Here is a 24,389-nt window from a genome sequence, read left to right as displayed (position 1 = left end):
TCATTACGTTCACTACTCCCGTGGTTCTATTGTTTCTTTTACTAATTATTTCTCTATTTTTTTCCTGTTAAATTCATTATTCCCGTTAATTTTATCCGACCTATATTTAAATAAATAAAATATTTTCTTGAGTCGATTGGTTATTTAATTCTTCATACTTTTTCTCATTGTTACCACTGTTACTTTCACTACATTCGTAGTTACTTTCACTACTCTCACTATCATTATTATAACTGTCACTACTCTCACATTAATACCGTTAATTTTATTAATCTCGTTGCTGCTACTATTACTTTTACTACATTTAGGGGGCGTTTGGTTGGGGGTCTAAAAGAAAAGGAAAGGGAATCACATCCTTTCATTCCCTTTGTTGTTGTTTGTTTTGCTATTTTTTCCTTACCCTTTCCCCCTTCCATTCCTTCCTTACACCCAAAATGTCTCTATCTCCATTCAACTCACCCCCCCAAGGTTTGAAATTGATTCCCTCTTTACTTCACTTGAGTACCATGAACACCACTCCCATGAACATTTATACCGTTAATTTTATTAATCTCGCTTCGCACGGAGCCGCCAACTTCACCGGAGACTATGCCGGAGCTATTACCTTCGCTACCCTCTTCCCCCACCCTTACTTTTACTACATTTAATTTAATGTATAATTCTATGATTTATACTAATTAATTCCATAATGGAGCATGTTAATTTTAAGGAAAATTGGTGGTATATTCTTGTGTTTTGAAATTTAATTACTTTATTTTAATGGTTGAATTTTTGGAATTATTTCCATATATTTCATATTTCATATACCAAACAAGGAGGAAAATCAAAGGGAATTTCATACATTTCTTTCATTTTATACCATTTCCTTCATAACCAATTTAATGTATAATTCTATATATAATTAATTACATAAATGGAGATCCTAATTTTAAGGAAAATTCATTATATTCTTGTGTTTTCTAAATTTAATTACTTTATTTTAATGTAATTTCCAAAATATTCTTCATAGTATAATTAATTATAATATTTACATTGAGATCATTTATTATTTTAATTTTAAAACTATATAGTATAATTAATTTGTATAGATTTCTTTAATTACATTGAAGTCCCTTGGTTTCTGGAATTAATATATATAGTATTGATTGATTGATTGATCGATTGATATAATCGGTAGAAGCGTTCCAAACTTGAGGCTCTCGAAAATTCGGTTAGATCGATAATTCCTAATCAAATTAAGAATGAGGAAACAGTATTGCATCTTGATGATTTCTGTGATTAGTCTCATCATTTTCAAAGCATCAGCTTCATCACTCTCTTCCAAAGATACCCACACTTTCCCTTCTACAACCACACTTCCTTTACTTTTTCTCCGTATTAAGCCTAATCAGGTCTCTAATCTACTCTAATTACTCTTTGCTTTTCCTACTTTTTTATACGGCTACTTTAGATTACAATGCTTTTGATTCCAATCCTTTTGGGGCACAAAGTGTTTTCAAGTACAAAAAAGGAGGAACTTTGCAAAAGAGTACTTCCCTTTTTTCGAATTAGTGTCTTTGTGATGGGGTTTTACAGTAATATAGTAGTAAAGCAAAACAATAATTTAGAAAGCGGTTACCGAAAAGACCCTTTTGACATAAATTCTCGTGTAAGGCGGCCTTACACGAGAGAGAAATTGTGATTTTCTTATTGCATGCATTGGCACTTATGTTTTCTGATAAATGTGCTATTAATTATGCTTAGGCTGCATCGACCTGTTCATTTAGAGTTCAGATCACTACAAGTTGCTCTTCAGTCTCTTCCACCAGGGATCAAATTAGTTTGTCTTTTGGTGATGCTTATGGCAATCAGGTACTGTATATATACAAATTATACTAATGTATTGATAGGGCTTGGATTTTTCAGAATTTCATATCTCTGATTTTGAGTTCTAGGTAATGGATATATCCTGAATGCAATTCAAATTCACTTGTTTGTAACTATTTTGTTTTGTTGTGACTTGTGAGCTTATCGTTTTTTTTTTTTTCGAGTCCAAAAAAAAATAACACAAATTCTCATTTGTGACGGACAAAATCCGTTACTTTGAAGAGACTTGAGACAAAGGGACCGTTACACTTATGTTTATATTTATTGTTGCTATTCCTATATTTAAATCGGGGTCGTTACAGACTTACAGTTGTTGTGAGATAAGAGCACCCGAAAAAAAATAGAAGACGGATTCTTTTTTTGTTCAGTGGATTAGTTCATAGATTTTGGTAAGCCAGCTAATTCTTCAAAAATTAACTATGTTTACTCATTGAATGAGCAATGACAAGCACCTTAATTATCTTCTTAACTTTTCTCCCAATCTTCGCCTCTCACAAATACATTGAATAATGGAGTATACTCCGTATGTTTTAAGACATGGATGACTAGTAAACGTGGTTAAAATGAAACTATTTTACGTTTTCTAAGAGTTGTTGTAAGTTGGAGGTCGGAAAGTGAAGGTCCATAGCATTACTCGTCCTTGAATCCCAATTGACAAATAAATAACTAATGAGAGAGAACCAGGGAGGAGAGCGGAGACCATGAATAGATTAGAACTCGATTTTCACGGGGTTATTGATTTTTGTTTTGGTTGAAATCTGTGCTTTGTTTTTTGGGGGATGGGGGTGGTGAGTCCAACAGACCTTGCTGTTACCGGATTACATCCACAAGTTAATACTTGGGAAATCATCAAGAGGTGGTATAAGGAAATAAAGGGCAACTTTTTAGGAAACATTATAGATTTTCTCATTTTCTATGTTAATTTTTAATCTTTTTGTTCTTCCAGGTGTATGTGCCAAGGATAGATGATCCATATTCAGGTACATTTGAGGCATGCTCTACTGACACATTTGATATTTCTGGACCTTGTACTTATGATGTATGCTATGTCTACCTTTACCGGAGGGGTTATGATGGTTGGAACGTTGGGAGTGTGAGGATTTCTAGTCCGTATATAAGAACAGTTACCTTCAACTACAGAGGTTGGCTACCAAGTGATGTTTGGTGGGGATTCAATTACTGCAATGGCGTGTCGGCCTCTCCAAAACTATAGGGCAAGTGAAGATGAATGATAGATGTTTCTGATATCTAAATAAGACCAGAATCTGCTTGCTTGCTTGCTTGCTTGGCAGTTGATGGTGCTATGTGTAATCAAGATCGTTCCCATATTTGTGTGTTTTTTTTTCACGACAGTGTATATTCTGAGACTCTACTCTTCAGTCGGTTAAATATTGTTGTTCTGAATAAATTGTTTGCATTAAAATTGTTTTCCTACTTATGCTTATTATGTCTAAAGTTGGCGTTTTATTAAGGGTCCTTAAATACAGCCCTTAGGGCTGTATTTATCATTTCCCTTTTATTAAACTTATGCAATTTTGTGTGTTTACCAATTCTTTGGTCATGGCATCTCAGATTCAAGTAATACACTTGAATGGTAGATTTTGATTTGCTCATGGTGCGTCATGTTTAAGATTACCTATGTTTCTGGTTCCATCTTGATTTCTCCTTCAATGGCTGCTGACTTCTAAGCTTAATTACCTCGTTAAATTCTACTACATTGTAGCATCTTAAATTACTTCTAGTGGTTAAGACTGAAATACAATAGACATAAATTGTAGTTTTGATTGTGATTCTTTTTACTTTATTATAGCTCTTGTGGCTTCTTTAACGCCAAAAGAAAAGAAAAAAAAAAAAAAAATGACATGATGAGTATGATGCATTGGTGTGATAAACTAATAATAATGGTTCATCCCAACATCTTTAATATATACTCGTACACAAGGTCCTCCACAGGAATATAGTTCGTCCCCTGCCACCAGTGTGGCGGATCATAAAGTAAAGAAACTAGTGTAACACCCGTGAAAATTCACGGGATTGTTTTAAATTTTTTAAATAAATTTTATCTAATAAATTTGTGAATATAATGTTACACGAGATACCTAACTATTATTAATAGCTAAATTTAACAAAAACAACTCAATTTTTGTTCATTCTTTCAAAAACAACTCAATCTTTCGTTCTTAACATGAAATATTCACCTTTTACATATTTTTAAAAAAAACGACTTGATCTCAGTGGAGGAAAAATACCCAGCAAGAAAATGGATTTTAAATCTACCTGAGTTAATACAAAACCTTATTTTTTAAAAAATTGCGCATGCAACTTGTCGAAAATTCTATGGATAGTAAAGATTAATAAATTACAGAAGATATTATACTCTATAGTTTTTGAAGAAAGTCTCATGTGAAACATCAAATCATAAGTTGAATGGCGAGAGATTGGGAAAAATAGTCATCCCATCTAAGCACGTTTGATTTTATATTACCCGTTTTAATAAGATGAATATTTCGTCCTAAAAAAGACTAATGGAATTAATTGTTGATGTATTTTTGGAACCATATTTTATTTAGCTTAAATATTATAAGACCGTTTCAAGTTATTCTTAGATAAAATTAACTAAACAATGAATAACTTTTATGTTAATAATTTAAGTGGCAAATATAGTTCAAATTTGTTAGATAAATATAGTTCAAATTTGTGAGATAAATATAGTTTTTGTTAAATATAGTTTTCATTCACCTGTGAACACTTGGGTGAATGAAAATGAGTAACCATCCACTATACTATTTTTTCCCTAGAAAATAAAGTTTATGAACATCTGAAAGCCTACCATTTGCCTCATTACTTGTCCTATTTCTCTCAACTTTCAATGAATATTTCTACTATTTCCATTTTCCCACATACACATGAGTCAAACATTGAACACCTGTCAGACATGTCTATATGAATTCACCTCTAAAATTTGCATCATGCATATTTCACGGCCGGTCTCCGATCTTAGTCCTGGTTATTTTTAAGGACCGAAGTTTGACTCGGAAGTGAACAGCTGAGGTTCTAGACGTTTTATCGACCACTATTTGAACAGCCCGACTCCCTGCCCTCAGAAACTACCTCTAAACATAGCCTTATTATTCATTTTCATTCCAACAAAGAATATATAGAAAGCTTCATACGGATTAAGTTGAGAAAATCACTTTTCATTTCATCAAACTCAATATAAACTGTAAAAACTAAACCCATGTATGGATCCACAAATTCTGTTAGGTTCATATACCCATATTAGACTCATCTAATCATCTAAAACCCTTATAAATGTCCAAAGTTTCTAAAAAAGTTGCTTATGAACAGTAGAGCAGTGCCTTTCGTGCGTCTCACGTGAGGAACAGCCATTGCACTGTTCTTGCTCTTTCACCTTTTTTCTGATTGTTCCCTCTCTATTGTCTCTCTCTATATTCTTTGTCTCTCATTCTTCTTCACCTGGTTATTTTGAGCTCTTTCATTCTCTTTTTCTCTATCTGTAATCATCTCTCATTATTTCTTATTTCTTAATCTTGAATCATTTCAGATCTGCTGCTTTGCTCGCCTCTTTATTCACCATTTTCTTTGGTAAGTTTATTGTTAATTTGTTCATTAAGTTTATTGTTAATTTGTGATCTTAACTTGATTGATGCTTTTAGCGGTTTTGCTTTCAATGGCTCGGAAATTAAACTAAGGTTGTGTCGTGTGATTAGGTTTAGTGGTTTTGGATTGACAATTTTAAGAGTTGCTACCTTCAGTTGCTCAGAAGTTAATCAGGGTTGTGTATTGTGATTAGATTTAGCGGTCTGTTGTTGAGGAATCAATGCTGATAATTGTTATTCAATTGTTGTTTGTTGCTGCTACTTAATCACAGTCGCTAACAGAAAAGCATATCTGATAGCCTCAGCACTGTCTCAACCAACACGTCCTTTGTCAACATGACCTTGTAATGTGGTTGTAGGACAGACATTGCAGTTGTGGGTGCTTTGATTTAATAAGAGTAGTGTAGTTGGTTTACGTGAGTTATCTTTTCAATTTTGGTCAACATGATCTTGTAATGTGGTTCTAGGACAGACATTGCAGATGTGGGTGCTTTGATTTAATAAGAGTAGTGTAATTGGTTTATGTGAGTTATCTTTTCAGTTAGTGTCCATTGACTCTTGTGTAATGATCATTATATTAAGAGAATATGTAGATTGACAGGAGATAGACAATATGAATGAGAATGCAGCTATAGTCCGAGATATTGCAGATGTGGGTGCTTTGATTTAATAAGAGTAGTGTAATTGGTTTATGTGAGATATCTTTTCAGTTAGTGTCCATTGACTCTTGTGTAATGATCATTATATTATGAGAATATGTAGATTGACAGGAGATAGGCAATATGAATGAGAATGCAGCTATAGTCCGAGATATCCAGGAAAAAATCGACCGCATTGTGTCGGATGCGCCAAAGCTATTTCAGCGGTTAGATGTTGTCATGGCGTCAACCGCTGTATTCGACTTGTTGTCTCGACACGGTTCAGTCCTTAGACATCTTCGCCCTCTGTGTGTTAACATTCCATGCCCAATTTCTGTACCAATATTGGGTGGGATTGTCACAGACCGTAAGTTCCAGTCAACCTTTTATATATAGTATAAAGGTCTAGAGCCTACTGCTACTTTACATCTCCTGATTATTGGTGCGTCTTTTGTTTTGAGTTACTGCAGGATCCGTAGCGCTGAAACGAGAAGAACTTCATAATCTGACAGGAGAAGTAGTTGAATTATTTGAAAGGTTGCGGAATGTCTTGGCCTGGAATGCAGTGTTGATATCTGTTCTGCCTGTGGGAAGATAGTGATACTGCCAGAAGGACACCACGAGCCCCTAAGAATCTTTGATGTGTATTGTGACCATCTAGAAGCGCTACATGAAGAGCGACTAAGAGAAGAAATGCTTCAAGAACTTGATTCCTCATCTTCCTCTATTGATAGTTATCATGGTTGATATTTTATAGCTTATACTGTGGAGGTCTCTTAAATGGCATCAGTAGTTAGCCGCGCACCTGTTATAAGTTGTAGGGTTATAATCAGTTAATGTTAGAAAGTTCTGGTGGCCTATTTTGATATAATCGGATAGCTTCTGTAATGATGGGTGTCCTGACTAGGAGTTTGGTCTACGATGTGTTTTGATTGATTGAGCAACACACTGCGTGTTTGTAAACTTTGGCTGACAATGTATATATATGTAATATTTTGCTCCACGCTTTCCACTGAGTTGTTTAGCTGTGATCATAACTGTTGCTCAGAACTACTATATTTTTTCAGCAAATATTGCAAACATAATTAAATCTAAAATAGTGAGCATTCCATATCTACAAGGGCCCTACTTACACCATTTTCATAATCCTTAGAATTTTCACAACAAAATTGGTACTTGGTTACTAAGTAACTTGGAAGTCTCAGTTCCAGGATTTCTTCACTTTCTCAATTGAGAAATTAAAAGAGTTGGCCCATGAACAGTAAATATAGTAAGGCTATAAAACCACTTTACACATGGCTTCTCCCTACACTTTAAATTTGCATACCAACTTGGTACTTACTCAAAACTTTAGTTAAGATATCTCAAAGAATCCCATATTTTATGCTATGTAAACTACTTTTATAGTACTACACTTTTAGAGGGGTATTGTTGAGACAATGACTATAATTTACATATATACATACTTATTATTGGCTTATTTGCTATATATGGTTTTATCAAAAGTGGTGATATTATTCTGTTGTTTACTAAAACACAATTAACTCTTCTTCACTGCACGGTTGATGGCTTATCATCAACAACAATTTCACATGCCTACTCCAAAGGTATATATTTTGCTTAAACATTTGACAAATTGTATGCTTTCATTTATTTAGTTACATGCTTACCCTCCTCACTATGGTGTTTAGCTATGTGTCTAATTATGCTATGTAACTCTATGTTCCATTTTTTTATACGCTCTCATTTATTTTCCATAGCGGTCTTGAGTTAAGTACAGTAGGTTAGATTAGACTGACACACTGGTTTTCAAATTTGTTTGACCTCAGTATTGTTAAATCTTGGTCAGTACAATGTTGTTGCATGAAGTGTCTAGATCAGGGCATGTTTCTAATTTAGTTGTTTATACTGTTACGGTTAAGATTACTATCCTGATAAGTTTGGTCAAGTTGCACCAACTCATGTGTGCTTTCAATCAGTATTAAACAGAAAACATTTACCTTTCATGGAGTTTAAAATCCTTGGTTCAAATTACTTCAGTTAGAATTATGCAAAGACACTTCAGGGTACACTCTATCAAATACAGTTGTGTTAAGTTAAAATCAAGTTAAGTTTGTTAAAAGTGAAATTGAAATTGTCTCCTAGGTCTCTTCTAAATATTTTAGGCATATATAAGCTGACTCAGCTCTTAAATGATATCATCTTATGCAGCATTGGCTGCAGCTTGTTCTGAAAGTTTGAATATAGAATGTGTCTTGTGTCCATGCTCCATTCATTTCCAGCGTTCATGATATAAGTGTTAGAGTCTGAATTACTGCTTTGATCTGAACTGTAGATGTGTAGGCTTGTTTAGATGTGATAAGAGTTAAGCGTGTCATAGAGCTGATTGTACAGGTTTAATTTGTACAGGTGTTCCCTGCGACGGTTAATCGGATAACTGTACCTTTCCATCCACTCTTTGAAACAAATAGCTTTGTGGCTTTGCACTTTCTGAGCCTCGCTTACCACATTCTGGACCTGTCTAAGAATAGTTCATATGTGGCAGTTAAAACGAATATCATGCAGTCACCTACTGTGATTTTAACTCTAACATATGTAGGTGGGCGCGCTAAAACAGTAGAGGAGTCTTGCGAGGTTGCTGCGAAGAAGGCTGTTCGTAATCTAATAAAGAAGTGGGGAGTCCTTGTTGAAGACTTAACTTTTGATCGATATAGTGCTCTGGAGCGCTGCAGTGGCCTTTACAAGCTTAAGCGCTATGAATTAGAAGATCTTATCAAAGGAGAAAGCAGGGGTGCTTTAGAGGAGAATATGCCTGGTAGTCTTGCGAATGTAACCCATGTTTTGTTAGACTATATGCCTCTTCTCAGGAAAATTTTCAAGGCTATTGCAATTCAGTGTACACCGTTGGAAACTGTCAAGCACTGCACTGGTCGTTACACGTCTTGGATAATTGTCCAGCCTCAGCTTAATAATGCATCCAAGGAGGTTTTTGTTGGGCCAAATTGTGACACCCTTGTGAATGCAAAAAGCTATTTGGCTAAGAAAATCGTACAGTATCTTATACCTGCATATAATCTTGAGATTGTTGATGCAAATTATGGAACTCGTGAATCTAAATTAGGAACTTTGTTATGTGGTCTTGAACTGGAAAGCTGCTTTGCGATAAGAGCAAGGATGAATGGGGTCCTTAATGAACCAACATTCTCAAACCTACTTATTGAGCAAGATGAAATGTCATTTGAAAATGAAATTGACTCATATTCCCAGTTACTCTAGCACTGTCAAAACAGAACCTCTGCGACGTAGCCGTCTGGCTAGCCCCAGCAATGTTATAGTGTGTCAAGCTGGTCGTAACCCTGTTTACTATAAGGCTCCACTACAACAAGGGTCTACCAGAAAACGCACCAGGAATGTCTAGAATATTTTCGCTCCTAGATGCACAGGTGCTATGTTATGTTTTCTAAATAAAAGGTCCGTTTTTAGGGTAGTCGTCGATTAGTCGTAATATTGTGACCTGTTGCATGCTTGCCTCGTGTATTGTCTTTGCTTGTTACGGTCATTCTTGTTTTGTTGTGTTACGCTTTGTATGCGGGAGGTTGTATTTTGCTTAGTATGTATCCTTTTAATTATGGACTTTGCTTGCTTATGTTTTCTTGTAATTAATGTTCTAAGCACTTGTTCTTTTTTACTCACTTTAGTAATATGTTATGTTCATGTGGACGACTATCACTATGTCATGCCTTTGTGCAGTTATAAGTCTATACTTACGTGTACTGCTTGAGTAGTGTGTATGCGAAGCTAGGAAATGAAGACGTTGTTGACAACTAATGCTTAGCTGTAACATAAAGCATTTGAGCTTCTTCATTCATATAATAATTAGTAATTAGATGATACTAACATATCCATGATGTGTAATTGTTTGATAATCAGTGCTTTCAAATTTAAATGGCATTAGGTCTGATCTTTCTGCTTGTTGATTACATGTATTATTAATCAAATGTATTAATGTAGAGTACCCATGTTGCCTCTGATGGACTGTTACACATGCTTAACACTCTTTCAGAGTTATAGTGTCAATTCATCTTCTCAGATTCACCGTTGTCATCATATGCTTACTCTTTGACGACCAAACAGATCTTTAATATACGCTTTCATTTATGTCAGTCTTTGACCCGTTGTCTGGAAATCTAAGCTTAAAGATTATTTTAGCAGATTGCTTTTATCAGACAACGAATAAGCAAGCATCTCATCTTGTGTTTATCAGGCTTAATAGGAAAAAAACATTATGAATGCTAAAATTTTACTTAAGACTACTACGTAAACAAGCGTATTTGTATCCAATAATACCTACAAGTCCTTATTAATACAGACTAAGATTAAACAACTTGCAAGATTGTCTAGATGAACTGATCTGTACTATGCAAGCAGCTACTCATTCAGCACATGCGTCCATACTTATAATTTGATTAGACAATGGGCAATAACCAACCAACAAAGTACATATCAATCCCACCAAATCTGAAATCAACAAAAAAAAAAAGGCGCCAATGTAACTAAATTATTCTTATACTCATAATTTAGTAACTATACTTACACCTTTGCACATATTTTCTGCAACTATGTCACCTTATCTCATCATAAGTTGAGCTTTGTGGGGCTTGCAATATTATTTTGCTATAAAAAAGAATTGTTTAATAACCCTACTACATGTACTACATTTTTCTGTATATAACAACATATGTGCATTTTCAATTACACACATTCACTAATATCAGATCTTTCTCTCAACTGCTCTGATATACTTCATTCTGCTCTTCTATAACAAGCAACCAGTTTTCAGAAGGTGCTTTCTTGCTCATTCACTACGCTTTATCATTGACAATTCTGTTAGTAGTTACATGAAAAGTAGATTTAACCTTACTTTTTATTCTGACATTTGTACTTACAGTTAAATTTGCATGCAATTATTTCTTGCAAATTAATTTAACATTCTTTGTCTTACAATCAAATAGTTATATGTTAAGGTATATAATCTCAGTTTTTTTGTTTGTATGGAATGGAGTATAATTTAAATTAAATAGCTCAGAATTATTGTGACATTTAATCACTGATTGTTTAGTGGTTCTTAAAAGAGGACTCAGTATGCAATAATTTGAAGGGCTCTTGCTAAATTGGGAATTGGGTATATTAATATGTTTGTTGTCATAGTTGTTCTATTTGCTGCTCTCTTTTGGTTCATCAATTGTCGCGTCTTCTTTCGATATTGGTAGATTTTAATAGCTAATTCAAAGATTTACTTCTTAGTGCTTTAAAACATTAAGGTGAATCTTGACAGTCTAAGCTCCAGACAACCTTAGATAGTTCTGAATTATGTAATATAGGCTAAAATAGCTTGTTCAGCTGTAATTGTAGACTACTGAAGTCTAGAGTTATCTGAACAAGTTAATGTTGAAAAACCATTTTTCAAAGTTCTGTATATTAAGACCACAGTAAATCTGCAAATTCCTAATGGTTGAAGTTACAGTCTTGATCTGTTGTGCTATTTGTGCAATGCACACACAAAGTGCCACTTTGTAAGCTTTGTATTTCTGAGCATTCATGGAATCCTATTTAATGCATCGACCCTACCAGCTAATGCTGATCATTGTTTGCCCTTCTATATAGGAAACATTGCTTGGAGACGATGGCTACATCAGCCATACAGATCGCAATTCCTTTTCACCTTTGCTAACACGAATCACCGACTGTCTTCAATTCCCAAACCCTACATATACTGTACTGGGCTTAGAACAAAACACCGTCTCTGTAACTGTCACGCCTGATTATGTGGCTGATGAACTTATTTACATAGGAGGCCCTTCAGCTACTCTAGAGGAGTCATATGAAAAATCTGCAAGAACAGCTATCTCTGATCTTATAGATAAGTTTGACATCTACATTGCAGACTTTACGGCTGCTAAAAAACAAGAGTATAATAGATGTGCCAATTTGTGGCGCTTGAAACATGTAGAAATAGACCGCTTAGGAAAGGGCCTACCTAAAATATGTTTAGATGAGGAGTTTGAATTCCATGAGATATCTCATTTACATTATGTGACCATTGACATGGTGTCTGTTCTTATGGTAATCATCAGTAAGCTTTCTATTCACAGCCCCTCTTTATATACCATAGAACATAATCCTTCAGCTTTCACTACATGGACAACTATAGATTATTATGGTGAAAGTCACCCACATGCCTCTTTCTTTATCGATGTTGCTGCAACAGCACTCGCATCACAACAAGAGGTTGCTCACAAGGTCATAGAGTACTTAATACCTATTTACAATATCGACATCATTGATGCAAACTATGCTCCTGATGAAGTTAAGTTTGCTGCAATGGTATGCAATTATGTCAAGAAAAAATTCCATACTTTAGAAAAAAAAACTTTGTGAGGTGCACCAGGGTCTTCTTAATAGTGCTGTGCTGATTGAAAATAATTGTACTACTCCTAAAGGTGAGCTGCACACAATCCATGACCTGAAATATCCGCCTCCACCTCCTCAGAAACGAAAGATAAGCGTAGCTTCATCCATCACTGTTGCTGAGCTACAAAACAAGAATAAGAAAGCTTTTATAATTCCTGCAGATTCTATTGACAGGCTCTTTAGAAAATCCTAAGTTCGTGTGATAACAGCATGGTTCTCCACTTATTCTCTTTTGCTTACTTGCAACCACACTTCTAGACTGATGGCATTGCTTGTAATTTTCTTATCAAAAAACTGGGCGTAGTTGCTTTTGCTTTTTATAAGCCATGTATTATATGCGTAGTTGCTTTTTCTTTTTCTTTTGTGAGAACTGGGCAGTAACACTGAGTTACTATAATAATGTCCATGTTAGCTATGTTTCTCTTCAGTAGCGCTACTTGTTCTATAGCTAGCCTGTATTTTATAAAGCAAGGTGTATTGTAAGTTCTTTAGCAGACATTAGAAGATGTCATTATGTTTTCAATTCCTGCAATCAAAATATATGTCTGTACTGTAATCCTCAGCTACTTACAGCTATCTTAAGTAATTTGTAATGCAGTTGAATATTTATCAAGTATTTCCTAAGATTTGTCAGCCCTGAATTAGTTTTAAAAGTTGCGGGTTTGTTCTAAATTAGCCTTTGTAAAACTACGCCTTCGAATTGCTGTAGCTATACTACAATTATAGATTAAATACGCTCATTAATAATTTACAACTTTTGATTATTTTGGGTACTACGGTGCTCTGACAATAGTTTGTTCTTCTGAATCAAAGTGACATGCTTTCAGTGGAAATTGTTCAGCGTAAGATTGGTTCTATCCACACCTAATTATTAAGTTATTGATCATTTACGCTCACAGCATATTAGATGCTTCTTTCTCTGTGTGTATTCTTACCTTGTATATTACAAGAGCAGTCCCCATTGATGTACTACTTATTAAGCAATAAAACTAACCATTTAGCATGCAGAAAATTGCAGACGACAAAGGGCTTGCACTTTTACATATGCTCTGTATATTAATTAGATGGGTAAGTGAACAAGTCAAGTTACACTTTTCAGAATTAGTTTGATAATGATGTTTATAGCTTATTTACCTTGAGTTTATATGATGTTTCATGCTTATTTGCAGATGATGACTTCCCATACTACCCAAGTACATCTACAACTAGCCGGACAAAGAGAAAATGTAGGACACAAGGCCAGTCTCTAGCTGCTGTTCCAAAGTAATGCTCTAACTATACATTAGTTTGTATTATAAGATTATATCATTAAGACATGAATTAAAGCTTTATCTCTAAACATTAGGCGCCGTCAAAGCAGAAGTGGTCCAGAGATCCAAAAAATACGCATGACATACCTATAACACCAAAACAAAGAAAGGTATATTTTTTATCGATTGTAGTTTAATTATTGTCCTATATGCATATATAAGTATTTAGCTTTTTACTTCATGTTACAACTTTGCGGTGCATTTGCTCTTTGCTATGATTGGGCAACCGCTTCCGGGAAACCTCTCCAACTACCATTTGCCCGATCATGTACAAAGTGTCTAGCAAAGAGAATTGCTTCTGAGTCCCGTACATTTTGTTACGGAGATGGAACAATAGTGCTACCATCCAACAGCTATCCTGTAGCATTGTCCAGATTATACACGTCTCGAGACCCACTGTCTACTCATTTCAGGAAATATGCACGCCTCTACAATAACTTATTTGCTTTTAGCTCAATTGGAGGTAAAACTTACGCAGATACACAACAAGGAATCTATGTGTTTAAGCTACATGGTCAGATCTACCACAACGTTCCAGATCTTGTGCCAACAGACGGAAATCCAAAGTATTTGCAATTATACTTTTATGATGGTCAACATGAAGCTGCTAATCGCTTTGGGTGCTTTTCAGACTTAGATCAGAATGTGATTGACATACTGATGAATATAACACAATCAAACCCATATGCACGTTTCTTCCGATCATTAAAGAATATTACCGTGAATCGACAATACACGATACGTATTCGGAAAAATCCTACAAGAGACCAACGTGTAAGCAATGTACCTACGCCTCGATGAAGTTCTTGTCATCCGGGCCGATGATACCACATTAGGTGAAACCAGTGGACCCCATATCTTAGTAACTGGGCGATCGCAAGCTTCTCATAGAATTATGCACTACTATGGTTGTTATGACCCGCTTGATGCCCTCTTCTTTTCCCATGTGGAGAGTGTGGTTGGCACCAAGGTTTGAAAAAGTGTATTATCCAAGCGGATACTGATATCAACAAGTCATAGTAGTATGACCCTTGCTCCTATTACAAATACAAATATCATCCACCAAGGTGAAATGCCCCTACCTTCCACATTTGAAAACGCTCAAGGATTACTAAATGCGAAAAACAAAGTAAGCATTGATTTTATCTTTGCCCCATTAAGTCATGGCCTCACCCCTATGCATGACCACCTAACTCAATCATAAATCCTTCTTGCGGAAGTTCACGAGACCAGGCTCACAAGAACGCAATGTGTCTTGCCGAGAGTACTCTCGCTATAAGGCAACAGGCCAGGAACATGTTTATTACGAGGGGAGATGTTTACTGACAATATGTGGTTGATATGTACGTGAAATTAGAAAACACTCGCTTGGACTATTTCCGAAACAACCAAGATACTATAAGGTCCGAATTGTATCGGGGTTTACTTGACACAATAGATGCGGTGAGCGGTGCGCAGCTAACGTTGGTAGACGAGTTATCCTTCCAAAGAACTTATATTGGAGGACCTAGGGATATGAAAAGGAGGTATCTTAATGCAATGGCTCTTGTACAGTATGCTATGGGAAACCAGATTTTTTATGATCATTACCTGCAAATGCAGTGGCCTGAAATAAAAGAGAGCGGCTCCTGGAGAAGAAGCTCGAATCGTCCGGATATAGTAGCTAAAGTGTTTCGTGCAAAGTTGCTAGCATTGAAGAAAAGGTTGGTTGAAGATAAGATCTTTGGAGAAGTTGCTGCATTTGTGTATGTAGTTGAATTTCAAAAAAGGGGCCTTCCACATGCACATATTCTGCTAATAATGAAGCCTGGCAGTAAGATGAACTGTACTGGCGACTTTGACAAGTTTGTTAGTCTTTGAGATCCCGCCATGACTAATGTAAGCTGCGCACGGATGTGCTAAAGCATATGATGCATGGGCTTTGTGGCCACCTAGACCCTGAACGTCAATGCATGCAGCACAAAAGTAGCAAAGGCCGATGTAAGTATGCGTATCCGAAACAATTTGCAGATTCAACGACTAATAGTTCAGATGGATATCCTGTCTACAGGTGGCGTAAGACAGGAGATAGTGCTAAAATAAGGGGTGAGCAACTCGACAACCGTTGGGTTATTCCATATAACCCATACCTCCTTGACCTGTTGGATTGTCACTTAAATGTCAAAGTCTGCTCCACCATACAAGCAGTTAAATATTTATATAAGTATGTCTACAAAGGTCACGATAAGATATCGTTCAATATAGCAAACAGGAGATGCGGACAAGTAGTTGATGAAATTAGCGCATGCCGGTCCGGACGCTGGGTTTCCTCAATAGAGGCAATGTGGCGGATTTATGGGTTTGATCTGTTCGAGATCCATCCACCAGTCATGCCACTTCCAATACATCTTCCAGGCATGCATGCAATACAATTAAGGCCTCATGAAAACCTAACTCGGGTAGTTTGCAATGAAAAGCGGATCAGGACACCATTAACTGAATTCTTCAAGATTAACAACGATAATGAACACAAAACAACTGAAAGGTACTTATATAGCCAATTTACTGAGCACTATAGATGGGATAAGACAGAACGGACTGGGTTCAAAAGAAGAAATAAACTACTTGTAATAGCTAAGCTTGTGTTTGTTTCGCCATCAGAAGGGGAACGGTATTTCTTGAGATTGCTACTTAATCATGTTAAATCTCCCAAATCTTTTGAAGATCTTAAAACAGTCAACGACCATTGTTGCTCAACTTACCAAGAAGCTGCATTAGAACTCAGGTTAATTGAAGAAGATAATATGGTCGATCTGTGCCTTGCTGAAGCATGTAATGTCTGGATGCCTTCGCTCTCGACGTCTGTTTGCAAATCGTTCTCATTTTTGCCAGCCAAAAGATCCTGTAAACCTGTGGGATAAGTACTACACTGCACTATCTGAAGACTTTAAAAGAGAGCACCCAAACGATGCATACACTGTAAGAGTTCTTACGGTTCAGAAGTTTGAACAGCATCTAGAAGCAATGGGCAAATCTCTACGCACATTTGGACTCGCGCACTTGAGCGAAACCCAGGATATTGTGTTCCGCAGAACCCGAGATATAATTGATGCACTTAATGCACCTATACCAAAAGAGTGTGTAAAATGTCGCAGTTCATTGAATCCAGAACAACAACAAGTTTTCGATACCATAGTTGAACATGTTAGAGAAAACAAGCCTGGTGCCTTTTTTGTGGATGGTCCTGGTGGTACCGGTAAAACGTACTTATACAATGCTTTGTACGCTGAAGTCCGGTTACTTGGTAAGATTGTATTACCTACTGCAACTTCCGGTATAGCTGCAGCAAACATACCTGCTGGGCGAACCACACATTCCAGATTTAAAATTGCTTTAGATTTGGATGTCTCATTGACCTGCGCAGTGCCAAAGCAAGGGAGCCTTGATGCGTTAATACAAGCAACCAGCTTAATTATATGGGATGAAGCTTCAATGGCAAGGATGGAAACAGTTGAAGCCCTGGACCACTTACTACGTGATCTATGTGACCCAGATTTGGTGTTTGGTAGGAAATTAATTGTGTTTGGAGGTGACTTTCGCCAAGTGCTTCCAGTAGTCCCTCATAGATCGTTAAGAGAAGTAGTGAACTCTAGCATGGTCTCCTCTGCAATCTGGTCTCAACTGATCAAATATCGCTTAACCGTTAATGTTCGAGCCAGAGATGATCCAGAGTTTTCCAGGTTTCTTTTGGCTCTTGGTAGTGGTGAGCTTCAAATCAAGAAACGATCGATTGAACGCCTCCTGGGATTGTAGTAGAAACACGCAGATGTAAAGAAGAGTTGATAACTACGATTCTTTGATATTGCATACCCGAAGGCGATGTTAACGCATTGGGTACGATATATTTATCAAACGATCGATCTTCGACGCCCATGAATGAAGATGTTGGTGCTATTAATACACCTCTTATAAATAGGTTCCCAGGAGAAGCTGTCACATATAGAGGCTACGATTCAATGCTTTGACGATAATCGCAACATTTATCCAAATGAATTCATAAATACACTTTGTCCAGAGGCATGAGTCCTTATGAATTAATTCGAAAGAAAATTGTCCGATCATTCTCGCTCGTAAATCTTCTTCCATCTTCCGGTCTCTCGCAATGGAACTAGGTTAATTTGCAAAAGATTTACGCCTAATCTAATAGAATGCATGATAGCTTCTGGACATTACAGTGGTGACCATGTGTTTATCCCACGTATTAAAATGCAGCCATCAGCTTCTGATAATTTTCCATTTCAGTTCCAACGTAATCATTTCCCTTTGAAGTTGAGTTTTGCAATGACCATCAATAAATCACAGGGGCAGACATTGGACCAAGTTGCTATCTACCTTTCAAGACCCTGTTTTTCTCATGGACAGTTGTATATCGGTCTTTCACGAGCTAGAACATCAGACAAAGTAACGGTTGTTTGTGCATCAACAGATCATGCTTCATCACAACAATCCGTGAAAAACATTGTTTCTTACGATGTTTTGAGACTTGCAGGCATCATCTAAGTAACCTCACAAAGGAAGTGTTCCTGCAAAGTCAGCGTACTTTTTTGGCACCTAACTAGGACAATATATTGTCTAGATTTTGAAGACACAACTGCAAGGATGACTCTGCTTATCGAGATGAGTCACACACCTGCGAAATTAACCTCTATTCCCATTAGTACAACCATGCTACTTAGCCCACCATTGTGCATAACAAAGCATATGAGCCAATGGTTGGCTATATTGTATCAAGGAATGTAATGCACTTTTGACTGCAGGAGCTTATGAATCATGTAATATAAGGACTGTTTAACAGAAATGAATTATAAAGCTTCTAGCAACCTTTTCTTGTTTTGAACAAAAAAAAAAACTACTTGATCATTACTTACAATTTCAGAACACTATTATATTAAATCAACAGAATAATATAGCTAATACTTTTTTACAATATAGAATATTTCTCAATTATGTTAAATGAATCAATTTTTCATAAACCATACATACACAGACACACACACCCCTTCCTAAAGCCAATTTTCACACAATTATTTCTAGATAAACTTCTCCATTAGCCAATAGTCAATATTAGACAAGTCATCTTATAATATATAAATAAATAACTATAACTATAAATACACTATACTATAGTACTCCTACAACCTACTAATAACAATATAATATTTTACTTCTTCTAATACTCACAACGATCACCTAACTACCCATTACTCTAACTATAACGAAACAGTGTACTATCTTATTGGCATGTGCTAAGAAATCAATCTAGCCTAAGAAACATAGTCTTCTGCTGCACTCCACCTACCTTCTTTTCCTCTTTTCCCTCACTGCCTTTCATTCATTTGCTTTTCTAATTCTATGTCAGCCATTGCTCACCTCTTCCACATGTTTGAGTAACTACTTTGCTACTTATAGTACCACCACTTTCTAATTCCTACTTCCAGTTACAGTTCTCAAAGAAATAAGAAAACAACTTTCAGTATGCACTTCTAATTTCAGATACACTCATCCTTTCACTCTATATTACATTATTTCAATTTGTTGTCTTCTTGAATTATTATTTACATGATTATCATTGTCATCTACAACTGAATCAGGTCTTTATTATCATGGCTATCTTCAAGTACATACATACTATGAAGCATAAAATAGTCATGCTTCTATATTAGAAAAGTAAAGACTACAAAATCAGGAAAACTTGCTAGAAAAAAAAAACACCTTAACAATCATAACTTATTTGGTGAATTTGGTCATATGTGTTCACATAGAAAAGTTGTATTCATATGTCAATTTAGAAATAATGTGATGCAGTTTTGAATTAACCCGTTTATTAAAATTATCTACAAAACTACATCCAATTTACAGTTCAAAAGTTTCCAATTTCAGTCTAAATATTCTTCATTGAATAGTCTGCATTTCAGAACCCAGATACTAAATCTGATGTTCAAAATACATAGAAATCAACATGAAAATTATTTGATTATTCTGTGGCCTCTCTTAACAGAATGAAGCCGCAACCAGTGTACCTGGATGAACTAACAAACACCACTAAGGACTACAAGGTCAAGGTGAAAGTAATTCAAAAGAGACGCCCAAAGACATCTCCTTCAAAGGTGGTCTACCAGGGCTTCGTCGTCCAAGATGATAAGGCAAGCCCATTATTCATATAAATCTTTGTCTAAAATAAATTGTGAATGTAGATTATAATTTATCATATTTGATCTTATTTTAGGAATCTATATATGGAGTAGTTGATGAATTAGTGCATTTACTAATTAATTATCATTTAGTATATTTTATAACACTCTGCTCATATATACATATATTCGTTCATGAAACATTTCAATTTAGCTGCAACCATTAGTGCATAAATGGAAAGGATGTGCTTCAATGATCATTTTGGCTGTGACGTTTGGTAGTCTTAGTATAACATAGTGAACTTGAAATGCTAAAAGACTTGTTTCAGATGAAACCTTTAAATACATCTCTTGTTCTTCTTGAATCAAGAATAACATTGTCTTCTACTACAAGTAGTTTTATTAAACCCTAAATTCTACTTGCCTAAGTACAACACAACTAAGCACTGCACATTTCTTATTAAACATTGTTCTCTTTGTACATGAACAAATCACTTGAAAGCTACTTTGCTAACAAGTGAAATATAGTCAGTACCACGTGATAAGATTTGCTGTGTGTATAATAATAATGAATATACAGACAAATCTAAATAGTATGTGTGATTAGGTTTCTTGATCGTGTCTTAGGATTAATCTATTTAATAAACCATAACTAACAAACATAGTACTATTAACATGGATCTACGATGCGCGGTGCTCTTTTTGCTGACCAAGTCGATCAATATGAAGATGCATTCAAGCACAACAGACTGTATGAGATAACCAACGCTCCAATATCTCCTCTGAAGCCAGAGTTTAAGTTAAACCCCACAGATGTTGATTTCCAGATGAACTTTGGACGGCGAACTATTGTCCTACCAGTTGATATTGATGATGGCACCAATACCATAGACTATAGACCCATTTCTCATCTTCCCAGAGCAACTGATTACACTGAGATGTTTGGTATGATTAAGTGATTAGTTATATCATCTTTTTGACTACTTTCTTGTATTACAGGAAAACTGTACTCCACCATAACATTACCGTGTTTCTTATATATTGCAGATATAGTTGGTGTGGTTCTCTTTGTAGAAGAGCATTCTCGTAAAGTTACAACAAACAAGAACCGCGAAACAAATGTTCGTGAGATTGTGCTCACTGACCACAGGTAAATCATTGTCATAGTTTACAGATTAGTTAGTGCTAAAATACTAAACAACAAATATTGTATATGAAACTAATAACATCAATTTAAATGGAACAACCTACGCAGTACTCCGCAGCCACTATCAATCTCAGTTTGGGATGACCTGGCAGAAGATGATTTCACAATGCTGATTCCAGAACCTGGCAAATTTAGGATCGTGGGACTCACAGCTCTCAGAGTGTCTAATCACAAAGGTCAGATACATTTAATTAGTTGCAATTCTAAACATACGCACTAAATGTAGTAACTGACAATTAATAACTATACCTTACCATTTACAGGTTTCTCAATGACCACTTCTAGCTCAACAGTCATCATACATTCACCTGTTGGCGAGAAAGCAGAAGCGCTAAAAACCTGGTACTCTCTGAACTCAGTAGTCCTAATTCAAACACTACGAACACGACATTTTCTACATGCTATTTCAGATGCTAATGTTAATCACTTTTACAGGATGGCAAGCCATCACACATCCTTGACACAACTTCAGTCTAGGCTCTTTCATGTCAAGCTACCTATGCCAAATGAAAAGAGAACCAAAATTTCAGCTCTTCGTGCTAAGAAAGTAAACACAATTTACTGATGCACCTTCTAATGTACCTACTACATATGCATTTACTAATCTGCATCATACTTCCAACAGGCAAAATCAGCTTTGCAAGATGAAAAACACTGGTTAGAAGTTACTATACCATTCTTGAACTACATAAAGTGCATGCATACATAGGATGTTCAAAATGTGCTAAAACCTCCAGCATGCCACCAGGGCGTCCATACACATGCAACCACTGCTCCGCGCCTGATTGTACCTCAGTGCCAAAGTACGTCTACTGCATCACTTTAGTATTACAATAACTTCAAATAAGTAAATATACATAATCCCTCTCTTACATATAACATGACTAATAATAGAACTCATTCAATAACCTATAATTAATAGCTAAAACACAAAGAAGGTACTAATGCTTAGACAACATCTATTTCAGAATCACATTCAACTGCGAAATATCAGATGGAACAGGAACATTGCCAATGACCGCATTTACACAGACTGCTGAAAGATTGTTCAAAATGTCAGCAGCTGATATATTCCACATGAAGCACTTTATAAGGCTTACAACATAAAACCTCAACTAATAAACTAGCACACACATATTAATAATTATTAACCTAATTTTCAGGACCATGAGGAAGCATTCTCGGCTGTACAAGAGTTGCTCCGTACAACTCCTTTCAAAGTTCAAGTTGGCCCTTCTACATCCCTCTCAGTAAATAACATCTTGCAGTGGGTGGTGAAGCGGGTGGTTGTTGACGATGAAGATGACACTGTATCAAAATCTGAACCAGTGCAAGAGCCAATCCCAGAATCGCAAGTTATAGACGATTCTGAAGTTCGTGCAGCTGACAAGCAAATAGTTCCTGACCAATCTGCAACCAATGTCACTACTACTCCTGCAGAAGATGCACTTGAAATATCCTCTGATCACCAAAGATCTCTAGCACATTCTCGCATGCACCAACTACGTCCAAAAAAGGGGACCAGAAAGAACACAGGTCCTAAATCTGCAGCTTAGCCGTGAAGCTATTAAGTATGGACTATAATAGCACAGGCATAGTTGTAATAGTTAGTGGTCATGGCCTGTCATTTTGGTATTTTGTCAACCTACTGTTACTCTTGAACAATTCGCCGAGCTGCTAAGCTTGCTGCGTGTGCTCTTTTATCTTAATCTTAGCTTTTGTGTGTAATATAAACTATGGACCAGACAAATCAGTGTACTTATGAACAACTCAGTTCTGCCTTGTACTAAGGCTACTTAATCTACTATGATTATCATTAATCTTTCACAGGTTATTTGATCATTTGATAGTTTATATATTTTCTTTTTAATTTCGTGCTTATCTTACTTCGTTCTGCATCTCTCAAATTGATATGTATTGTATATCTTATCAAGATATCAAAATAAACATTACTATCTTACATTCAGAGACTTTTAATTAATCAAGCAACAAATGCAATGTGAACACAGTGTATATGCGGACGTCGTCTTGGCGAAACACTTTTCGCCTCATGTCGAGTTCTATACGGGACCTGCTCATACGCTAGCAGTTTAGAGAAATACCTTGAATCTTGCCTTTATGCTACTCACAAATATGGACCAGGTTGTAGCTTGACATACTAACATAACATATTACTAAGCCAACTTAGAAGGACCATATGATTCTATTCTTGTCAAATTAAACGGTTATTCACTAACTATAACTGATCTGAATATTTCTAATTTAAAAAATTGGTTTAACAATGGACATTAGCAACAATAATACAAATTTAAAATTCACAAAATTGGCGGACATTTATACATATATTATCTATGTTACGTTTACTTAAGTGTAGATTACAAATCTGGATACGGAACAGTTTTTAGGCTTAAAGGTTCTTATTTATCTCTTCAATATACATATTCATTATGTTAGGTAGATAGTGTATCCAATTAAACTAATAGATTACTTAATAAAAAGTGTATCTTAGAATAATAATCTAAAAAGTCATTCCCGTTCATCAACATGAATCTTCAAATGCTGAACCTAATGCCAGTTACTATTATAGGATTCATTTAAAATGTTATTATACAAGTAGAACAAACATTATATAATCAAAAAAAAAAAAAGGGTACCGAAGTTCAAAACTAAATGGTTAAGCTAACAAATATAGTACGTCCCGACAGAACATATTAGTAAGCCACTTAGAGGACCATGTGATCCTATTTTTTTAGAATATAATGGTTATTCACTAGCTATAACTTATCTTAATTATTACTCCCTCTGTCCCGGTCATTTGTTATCCTTTGGTTTTAGCACAAAGACCAAGGAAAAAAGAGAGAGCCAATTACTAAATGACAAGTAGAATAAATTGAGTGTGAATGATCAAATTGCTCGTCAAGTTCATTCTTAAAATAGAAAAACCAACAAATAAGTGAGACACCCTAAAATGGAAACAGACAACAAATGATCAGGACAAAGGGAGTACATTTAAAAAAAAAAAGTTAACTGAATGACATGTGTGACCAATTGAGTATGAATGATCAAATTATTCTTCGAATTATTTCTTAAAATAAAAAAACAACAAA

General features: G+C 35.6%; 2 protein-coding genes and 1 long non-coding RNA gene across 3 annotated transcripts; all 3 read left to right on the top strand.

The window, feature by feature from the left end:
* The first annotated feature begins 1,157 nt into the window (after positions 1-1,157).
* On the top strand, positions 1,158-3,289 carry LOC141638908 (embryo-specific protein ATS3A-like). The gene is made up of 3 exons (XM_074448086.1): positions 1,158-1,391; positions 1,744-1,851; positions 2,813-3,289. The coding sequence occupies exons 1-3, from the start codon at positions 1,242-1,244 to the stop codon at positions 3,077-3,079; spliced, it is 525 nt and encodes a 174-aa protein (XP_074304187.1). The 5' UTR covers positions 1,158-1,241; the 3' UTR covers positions 3,080-3,289.
* A 1,285-nt stretch (positions 3,290-4,574) lies between these two features.
* Positions 4,575-7,136, top strand: LOC141638907 (uncharacterized). Its single transcript, XR_012542294.1, has 4 exons — positions 4,575-4,917; positions 5,432-5,472; positions 6,249-6,491; positions 6,595-7,136. It is a non-coding gene; the product is annotated as an uncharacterized LOC141638907 (long non-coding RNA).
* Positions 7,137-14,085: 6,949 nt separating this feature from the next.
* LOC141638909 (uncharacterized) lies at positions 14,086-18,444 on the top strand. Its single transcript, XM_074448087.1, has 5 exons — positions 14,086-14,647; positions 15,263-15,753; positions 15,864-16,721; positions 16,777-17,647; positions 18,104-18,444. The coding sequence occupies exons 1-5, from the start codon at positions 14,086-14,088 to the stop codon at positions 18,442-18,444; spliced, it is 3,123 nt and encodes a 1,040-aa protein (XP_074304188.1).
* Positions 18,445-24,389: the final 5,945 nt, after the last annotated feature.

This window comes from Silene latifolia, unplaced genomic scaffold (assembly GCF_048544455.1).
Source record: "Silene latifolia isolate original U9 population unplaced genomic scaffold, ASM4854445v1 scaffold_227, whole genome shotgun sequence".
NCBI classification, from domain to species: Eukaryota; Viridiplantae; Streptophyta; class Magnoliopsida; order Caryophyllales; family Caryophyllaceae; genus Silene; species Silene latifolia.
This window is presented reverse-complemented; position numbering and strand designations above follow the sequence as displayed.